At 40.9% G+C, this 10,015-nt stretch overlaps 1 protein-coding gene across 1 annotated transcript; it reads right to left on the reverse strand.

The window, feature by feature from the left end:
- Window positions 1-370: 370 nt before the first annotated feature.
- LOC118417465 (tripartite motif-containing protein 2-like) lies at window positions 371-4,353 on the reverse strand. The gene is made up of 6 exons (XM_035823031.1): window positions 3,885-4,353; window positions 3,424-3,599; window positions 3,132-3,236; window positions 2,275-2,424; window positions 1,788-1,890; window positions 371-1,221 (listed from the first exon to the last, which is right to left on the reverse strand). The coding sequence occupies exons 1-6, from the start codon at window positions 4,297-4,299 to the stop codon at window positions 371-373; spliced, it is 1,800 nt and encodes a 599-aa protein (XP_035678924.1). The 5' UTR covers window positions 4,300-4,353.
- Window positions 4,354-10,015: the final 5,662 nt, after the last annotated feature.

Below are 10,015 nucleotides of genomic sequence, written 5' to 3' on the forward strand. Positions count from 1 at the left end.
TGTTCACAGAAAGGTTGTACAAATGACTGAAAAGTGTGAGGTATACAAAACAATTGATTTTTCCTCTTTGCTCTTTCACATCTTCCTTGACCTTAAAGTTTACCTTGGCACTTAGTGACATTAATGGCCATTCATATACGCTTTCCGATGTTTTATGTAATCTACGGCATACATATGCTCATTTTGCAGCTGATTTGTACGATTTACAGTATGGTCGAACACATTTTTCAAACGGCCGAAAATTGATGCGCGCGAGGATGTCATCCATATACTAGTAGTCAAATCAACATGGCCTTCCTGAATAATGTACAAAAGGTATTTCAGCTAACAGGTAACCATTCCCATCATACAAACATCAGCCTCAGCACTATCAGTAGCCCGGGGGGAGAACAGTGATAGTGAGACTATGGGCCACAACCAGCTGTCCCCCCGGCCCCACTGCCACCCCTGCTGGGGGGGATTCCGCACGGAGAGCGATGTGGCGGACGTACGTACCCCGGCCCGTGTACATCACCACGCGCTTGTTACGTGAATCCACCACCATGATGTGACCGGAACCGTCCACACAGATGCCTTGGGGACGATTCAGGTAGGAACCACTCCGTCCCGGTCCTCCGAACTTCAGCACGTACCGGCCGGCCTTGTCGTACATGTAGATGAAGTTAGTGCCAAAGTCCGAGACGAAGATGTTGTTTTTCCCGTCAACGGCGACGTACATCGGCTTCATTAGCCTCGGGCCGGTATCCCACAGGAGTTTCCCATCCGGCGTGAAGGCCTGCACACCACCACGGGAGAGACCGTCAGACCATGTGACGTAAACGTGGTTATTGCACAAGCCCACGGCCATTCCGCGGACCCCTCCCCGTGGCACAGTGTCAGGCAGGCCAAAGTTGGCTTTGAGATTACCATCTCTATTGACCTGTACCACGGAGTCAGGGCTGGCAGGGTACCCAAGCATCAAGACCCACAGATGACCATCCCTGTCGATGGACACAGCAGATGGCCTCTTTGATGAGTACCCTAGCCCTGGAGCAGCTTGTGGGAACTGGTGCAGGTAAACGCCTTCCATGCTATACACTTTGAGGCGGGCATGGTACATATCAGCCACCCAGATCTTGTTGTCGGGGGAAACTGCAACTCCGCGTGCTCTGCGCAGTTTTCCAGCCCCCGGCTCATCACCAAATGTGATGATGTGTGGCCTGCTGGCTTTGTCAGATGTTTCTGCTGAATAAAAAAAAACATGGTCACATTGCTGAGGTAGGTAAGTCTCATGTGCATGCAATATGTCTTCATCATCATCATGTCTTGCTCAACATAAATGTTAAACTATGACTATAGCAATAGCAAAAACAGACAATTGTTTTTATACGTCATATTATGACATGAACTGTTCTGTTATGGGCACATCTTTAGCCTCCTTCACCGGCCTTTTTGGGAAGCTTGGCGATTTTTTTTTTGGGGGGGGGGGGGGGGGGGGTAGGTCGATTCGCGATTTTTAACCGGGAATATTATGCCGGGAAAGGAATATATGTCGGGAAAGGAATATGCACCGGAAAGCTTGTACGGGCTAGGCGAAATCGGCTCCCCATGTGATATTGATGTGTACTAAAATATTTTTGGTGTTTGTTTGTTACAGATACAAAGTTAGAAACAAAATATGAATTCCAGCGTATTTGATTTGAAACAAGTTTGAAAAAATCCAACGTTTTTCTTATTAAAAGAAAACATTTAAAAAAATGAAAATATTACAATGATAAAGATAAAAAGATAGAAGTTTTATCCCGAACCTCCAGTGCCCGTGGAACCCGGCATGGTGATTGGTGCAGGTCCTGCTGCTTCCATCTCCGCAGTGATGCCGGGTGAGGGACCACGCCCATGGACCGGACTCACCTATAAACGGTTAGAACGGGTCAAGTTGTGAGTATGCGAAATTCTCAATTTCTTTCTATCACATCTGATTCAGTTCAGTAAATAAAGTCATTTGGGTGATATGACGGCATAAAGTTTCCTAAGGACAAGGACCTCATGTTTTAGCAACTTACAACTCAGCTAGCTATTGTAAGCTTTATCTGCTGTACAGTATGAATGGTGTATAGTTTAGTAAAAGTTAAGTGCAGTTTAGTAAAAATATGTTTGGATGTTTTATCATGTTTGGACATCGGCCATGCAGCAAAGAAGTCACCAATAGTCATCTGTTGCTTTATGAACATAAAGTCTACACTGACGCTAAAGGAGGACCCAAAGAAACCAAAGGGAGCGTTGGAAGGTACTGACCTTGATGACGTCAGCAGATGTCACCTTGCCAGTCCCCATCAGTACAGCAGAACATTTCCAGGCACCGCTGTCTGTAGTTTTGGGTTCTGCCGTGATTGTAGTCGGCTGCAAAGGGGCCAAGGAGGGACCACGCCCATGGACTGGAATCACCTAAACGGTTAGAATGGGCCAGATTGTGAACATACCTTTATTGGTCAGGGCTTGAAATACCTTTTTTTTGCCTACCTGCACTGGTACAGGTAACATTGAAAATTACCTGCACCAGACAAATTTTACCTGCACCACTCTGAACTTAGAAAGTATGGATCATACTAAAGTTGTCAGGAACCATTGCTATTTTTTCCTATATACATTATAGGTGGCAACAGAAAATACAGGTGATAACATTCCATATCCACCTATATCATAGGATATTTATGCCTAAAATCCAGTACATGGACCAGTGCAGGTTGAGTGCAGGTAGACACAAGAAATACCTTCCCAGCTCCAATTTTACCTGCACTAATTATAACCTGCATATGCAGGTGGTATTTCGAGCCCTGTTAGAATAGTATGCAAATTCTCGATCGATTAGCATGGTATGCAAATTCTTTCTATCACATCTGATCTATTGTCGTGCAGAAAGGCCTATGGTGTGATATAATGGCACTAAGTTTTCTTAATAGTTTCCCAAGGACAGAAAGGGCTTTATGTTCTTGACAACGTATAATTACAATTCAGCTACTGTAAGGTTCATCTTCTGTGTGCATGGTGGTGTTGTTACTGGAAAGCTCTGTTTGGACATCAGTGATGCAGCAAAGAAGTTTTCAATAGTTATCTGTTGCTTAATGAGCACATAAGGAAGCCCAAGTACTGACCTTGATGACGTCAGCAGATGTCACCTTGTCAGTCCCCATCAGTACAGCAGAACTTTGCCAGGCACCACTGTCAGTAGTTTTGGGTCCTGCTATGGTTGTAGCCGGCTGTAAAAAAGGGTTGATTTTTTGAAACAATGTTGGCTGTGTCATATTCTTGGTGAGAGAGAAATATGTAGAAATGTTTTTACATGCGTTAATGCATATGCTTGTTTGTGTCTTTGTATCGTGTTTTGTTGCTTGTTTCTCAATCCTTTATGTGTGAACATTCAGTATGATTCGGTAATAGACTTACAGAGCCATGGATCCCAGGATGGCGGTTGAAGTGCGTCAGGAGTACAGGTACCACGATCGCCAATGAAACCGTGGTAGCGAATGCCAGTGACAGAGACATGACAGTGTACAGCAGTGGTCGTCGTGACAGGCGACGACGTAGCCGTCCACAAATGGTGCTACTTTCTTTGGCTGAGCCTGCGGGCGGACAGAAAAAAGACACGATTTGTGTTGGATCTAGCTTAGTTACAAACCCATTACCAACTGATGAAATCAAGTTCCTCTGCGATAACCACAGAGCCATCATTTATGTAATGTTCGAACTGTGTATTAGTTCATCAAGTATCATGCAGCAGCTCTACTTTGAAAAGTTTCCTTCCCTGAGTGTATACTAATGATGATTGTAACAATATACTAGTACCTCTATTTGATTTTTTTTACCCTTTAAAGAGAGGAATGTCACAACTCTTCTGTAACACCAACCTGGAGCTTGTGGGGCCTGGTTGGAGTTGTACATCGGGTTTGGTCGCAGCTGGTTGAAGACGTCCTGCGGGTTTGATAGCGGATTTGGCCCGCCCGGCACTTGTTGGGCCCCGCCGGTCGGTCTTCCTGGCCTCGGGGTGGAGGGGACAGCAGGCGCGTCTCGGTTCAGAGCTGGCCCGAGACGCATCCCGAACGATTCTCCATCCTCATACACGTGTGTGGCGGCCGCCACAGGTTGGGCCCCATCGGTGGTTCGTCCTGGCCTCGGGGTGGGGGGGACAGGCGGGGCGCTGCGAGGATCTCCCTTCAGAGGTGGTCCGAGACGCATCCCGAACGCGTCTCCATCCTCATACGTGTGTGTGGCTGGACCAGACACCGCCTGGCCGTCTGCTGTTGGACCACCCGAAGCTGCCATCTCGGGTTGGGATGGCCCACCGACCTCTTTCGGAGTTGTTTGTTGGCCATTATCACTTCCATCGGGTCCTATTTGAGAATAACCATTTGATGTTAGCCTTTTCGAGTGACGTATTAGAAATTAATGTTTCTCATTAATTATACACACAACGTTACATTTGCATAAATCATATGATATCAGCGCCTAATATCTGGTCTGTCTAACTATTGCTTTAGATGTACCCTCATATACCCTGTTAGATTTAGAAATATGCGTGTTACTATTTACATATAATACAGACTCGAGAGTGGTGGTCATGAGATTCAGATATTTCCTGAGGGAATTGTGCACTGCGTCTGGGTAAATTATGGTTTTACAATGAGTGAAAACTACGTCTACAGTTATAGATCATGGTAGAATAAGCCACAGTCATTCAGCGCCTAATATCTGGTCTGCCTAACTAATACTTTACATGTACCCTCTTATACCATGAGAAAATTTGCTACTATTCATTATAGTAAATATTCGGGGGTTGGTAATGAGATTGAGATATGTAGCGAGGGAATTTTCCACGGCGTCTGTGTAAACCATGGTTTTACAACGAGTGAAAACTAAGTCTACAGTTATAGATCATGATAGAATAACCCACAATCATTCAGCGCCTAATATCTGGTCTGCCTAACTAATACTTTACATGTACACTCTTATTACCTCCATGAAATGTCATGGAGGTTATATTTTACCCAGCGTTTGTGTGTGTGTGTGTGTGTGTGTCTGTCTGTCTGTCAACAAGATAACTCAAGAACGGCTGGATGGATCAGTTTCATACTTGGTGTGTTGGTGGGGTGTGATGAAAGCTGGAAGTGATTAGATTTTGGGCCCCCTAGCGGCTTCCCTTGGTACTGCAGCGCAACTTCCGGTTTTGCTATCTCGTGTTCTGAACACGCTATGGTCACGATTTTTGAGTGTTAGATAGCTCTTGTGCTCAGGAATAAGTGACATAAGTTTTGGCCCCCTACCGACTAGGTTTGGGATAGCAGGGGCATTTTTGTCAAAAACTTCTGAAGAGAATAACTCAAGAAGGGAACAAAGGATTTTCATGATTTTTGGTATGTAGGTACAATGTTGTACAATATAAGATACTAATTATGCAAAATAGGAGTACATTTGCATAATTAATGAGAATATTCTATCATAGCAGTTTTTTCAATGTATCTCTTGTCCCGGACATGATATAGTCTTGACATTTAGGTGGTAAATAGCTTGCAGTGTCATGACAAAGTGGGGCAGATTTCAGCCCCCTAACATATAATTTCGGAACTGCAGGGGCGTTTTTGTCAAGACATTCCAAAGAGGATAACTGCAGAAAGGATTGACGGATTGGCATCATTTTAGGGTGCAGGTAGCTTAGGCAAAGGTGTTCATAATGATATACATGTTATGCAAAAGAGGACCTTATTTGCATAATTAATGAGGAAATTGTATAATACCATTATTAGCAATAACTGGACTTCAATAAATGTAACACTTATTAATTATGATACATGGAATATAAGCAGATACCAAATATGGTAATGAGGAACTTATTTGCATAATTTAAGTAAAAATTGCAAAGCCGCTTTATGTCTAATGATTGGAATTTTATACTTGTGAGATGTGTACGTTAGTCAATGATGAACAACACCACGCATAAATTATGTTAATATATTAGTCAATTGCATAAAATTTACAAAAGCTCTAAATTTTCATGGAGGTATGAGGTCGCCGAACTCTAGTACTCTGTTATATTTTTAAATATGCATGAGAAAAATTGTTACTATTCATTATAGTAAAGATTCGAAAATGGTTGTGATGAGAATAAGATATGGGCTCGAACTGCGTCTTGGTAAATCGTCGTTTTACAACGAGTGCAAACCAAGTCTAAAGTTATGGATCATGATGGAATAACCCACAATCATTCTGCGCCTAATGCCTAGTCTGCCTAACTAATACTTCACATGTACCCTCTTATATCTGCTATATTTTCAAATATGCATAAGAACAATGGTTACTACTTACATACAGACTCCTACGGGGCGGGGGGCGGTTAATAAGATTGAGATATGCACCGGAGGAATTTTCCACGGCGTCTGGGTAAATCATGGTTTCACAACGAATACAAACTGAGTCTTAAGTTATAGATCATAATAGAATAGTCAACAATCATCTACGGCCTAATATCTGGTCAGCCGAACTAATACTTTAGCTCTTAGATTTCGAAATATGCGTGTCACTATTTACATATAGTACAGACTCGAGAGTGATGGTCATGAGATTCGGATATTTGCTGAGGGAATTGTCCACTGCGTCTGGGTAAATCATTGTTTCACAACGAGTGCAAATCAAGTCTAAACTTATAGATCATGATGGAATAACCCAAAATCATTAAGCGCATAATATCTGATCTGCCTAACTAATACTTTACATTTATCCTCATATACCCTGCTATATTTTCAAATATGCATGAGAAAAATTGTTACTATTCATTATAGTAAATATTCGAAAGTGGTTGTAATGAGATTAAGATATGGTCTCGAACTGCGTCTTGGTAAATCGTCGTTTCACAACGAGTGCAAATCAAGTCTAAAGTTATGGATCATGATGGAATAACCACAGTCATTCAGCGCCTAATATCTGGTCTGCCTAACTAATACTTTACATGTACCCTCTTATACCCTGTTATATTTTCAAATATGCATGAAAAAAATTATTACTTTTCATTATAGTAAAAACTCGAGAGTAGTGGTAATGAGATTGAGATATGCACCGGATGAATTGTGCACTGCGCCTGGTTGAATCATGGTTTCACAACGACTGTAAACTAGGTCTGGAGTTATAGATCATGTCTGTGCCAAATATCTGGTCTGCCTAACTAATACTTTACATGTACACTCTTATACTCTGTTATATTTTTAAATATGCATGAGAAAAATCGTTACTATTCATATATAGTACAGACTCGAGAGTGGTGGTAATGAGATTCAGATGTGTCGTGAGAGAATGTTTCCACAGCGCCTGGCTCAATCATGGTTCTATTACATTTATAATATAAACTAAGTCTTGCAGGATATCAGAGTCGTTTAGTTGCACATATCTGGTTTTCCTATTCTTTATGTGTACCTTCGTTTCCTGTTATATTTTCAATTTTGAACCAGCCTGACAACAACCATTACTAATATATTGCAGACTCCTACGTTGAAATAATGAGATTTAAAAACCTCTAGAGTGTTTCCTCTGCGCTTAAGCCATACCGTACTCCAGAGGAGAGTGTTCCAGTTCTGCTAGTAATATTTTTCTGGATCCCAAAATTTCATTGTATCGACCACTTTTTCAATTGAACCTGGACAATGGAGCAGTTGCAATATAACGGATTAACCCCCTCGAGTACCCTCCAAATCACAGCCAAGTGCAACACATTATAATGCGAACTGCCATTGTACAAAGTTCAACTTGGTAGCTCTTAAGAAATATTTGGTTGAGCTTGAAAATTTCCTTTGCAATGTGTTTCTGGATACTTGTTTGACAACTTGTAATCTTAGTAACTTTATTTCCCACTTGCTTTTGGTCACAATTGGGCTTTGGTCTTTGTCAATCATCCCATTGAAACCCATACTTTAGATTTAGAAAAAGGGCCTTTAGATTTAGAAAATGGTGAGCCCTCCGGAAATCGAGGTCCGATCTTAAAAACAATGTTTGCAGCATGTGTGTGAATAGTTTTATTATTTTCCATTTTCCATCCTTAGCAACCTAATTCTTCTATTCATTTGACCCTTAAGTTGACCTGGAGCTGTAGCAATTATCCCATAGGAACCAATAGTTAAGGCATTATTCCCATCATGCATCACACCCTATGGGTCTGCATGAAGGGGCAATACTCAGTTACTGGATTATAAATAGTCCATTTTGCTGATCTGTGATTAATTGTTACAAATTTAGTCGATTTTGTGCACATAAATATGTGGTCGTTTAGAAAATAGCACCCTCCTCTGTGGGAAATATGGCTTTAAGTAATAAGTCATGGTTTCGCAACAATTGTAACTACTGCTAGTAGTAGTAGTAGTAGATTTTATGATAATCACTTAGTGGCAAATATACCTCTACTGTTACGCCGAGTAAAGGGGTGTGCCGAATTCGCGACTGTGAGTTAATCTTTAGGCTGCTGTAATAAAAACAATTTCCCTTTTGTTATGACTGGATATCTGATGCATATTCAAAATACAGAACACGCTCACGTACGCGTTAAACAACATGTACCCTATGTAGGTTTGAAATAAAAGTCTTACTGGAGAGAAGGTTTCTCCAACTTTGCAGAGGAGCAATACAAAACGATTAGAAAGTAACGACAAGTTTACTTTAAGAGACAACAAATGTATGATCATTTTACCGTGGGGACCTTGTCAAAGCTAGGCAGTTGTACGTACATAACGACCATCTTGGTAAGGAAAGTAAGTCAGCAGGGATTAACTAAAAACTAGAAACAGAGTACTAAAAAACAGGCGGAGCTGAACTTGAAGAGAATACAAACTGTTTGGGTTGCTTGAAATAGAAATGACCAAATATGGAGAACAAGGCAGATAAGAAAGATTTTCGTACACAAAAATTTACCTGGCAGAATCTAGCTCCAGTAGAAATGAAAGACTAATGGAAAAATTGACCAGCAACCGACGAAAAGTTAAACAGTGACGGTTTGGTCTCGTGTCTTCATAAGGTACTTAAATTGTCTTGTCGCAATATTGTTACCTTAAACTCTAATTGTCTTATTTTAATGTACCCTTAACATTACAAAATATCTTGTTGTAATGGACAATGTTCGCGGTGGTTTAAGAGTTCGCGGTGAAGTGAAAATACATCCACCGCGAACATTTCTGCATTTACAGTATTGCACGGATCCTGTCAACAGTTGGTTTACATGAAAATTCATGACGGGAATATACTTATTTGTTATTGTTTAGCAACAAATGCTAGTCTTTAAATCTCGGCTTGCTATGTCGGACTAAAATCGTGCGTCTTATAAAATAAGTATGATAATCAACAGGATGATATTAAAATTAACTCAAGAATGGGTAAAACTTTTGAATCCTGCTACAGTGATTGTAGTTAAGACCACAAACTGTCGCATTTTGGAATAAAAAGAAGGCTACAATATTCAATACTTTGTCACTACAAATGACCAAATATTCTATGAGGGACAAAAACCGGCATCTTAGGACAGGTCGGAATGATAACCGATAAGATGATAATGTGGTTGTTGATTAACATGAAAATTCATGATTGGAATATACTTATTCAATACATTTTGGCAACAACTGCTAGCCTCGGAAATTCCTACTTAATATGCGGCACTAAATCAGTTGTCCTCTAAAACAGGTATCGTAAGTTGGCATAAGAATACAGCGTTTAATTAAAGTTTATTTAATACTTGCCCGTGGGCTAATTGCAGGTAACATAAGAAATTCAAACAGTGTAAAAACAACATCACAAGTGTCTACTCTTGCTCGTCTAAAGCTAGTAAAAGCTAACTCTAGATCCTGGTTATTGGGTTCGACTCCTTTTTTAAAGACAGTGGAAGACGAAAGACCCCACTTTTTCTATTATTTGTGGGTTTTGTGATGTTAAAAGGAGAACCTTGTTTTCTTAATAATAATAAAAATAATTGACTGGATAATACTACGTATACCACAAGAATGAGTAAAAATTT

This window comes from Branchiostoma floridae, chromosome 6 (genome assembly GCF_000003815.2).
Source record: "Branchiostoma floridae strain S238N-H82 chromosome 6, Bfl_VNyyK, whole genome shotgun sequence".
NCBI classification, from domain to species: domain Eukaryota; kingdom Metazoa; phylum Chordata; class Leptocardii; order Amphioxiformes; family Branchiostomatidae; genus Branchiostoma; species Branchiostoma floridae.

Coding starts and splice junctions, on each gene's coding strand:
- LOC118417465 (XM_035823031.1), bottom strand. CDS start 4,299: ATGGCAGCTTCGGGTGGTCCAACAGCAGACGGCCAGGCGGTGTCTGGT. Junction 3,600..3,884: donor CCAGGCCCCACAAGCTCCAG/GTTGGTGTTACA, acceptor GTCCGCCCGCAG/GCTCAGCCAAAGAAAGTAGC. Junction 3,237..3,423: donor ATCCTGGGATCCATGGCTCT/GTAAGTCTATTA, acceptor CCTTTTTTACAG/CCGGCTACAACCATAGCAGG.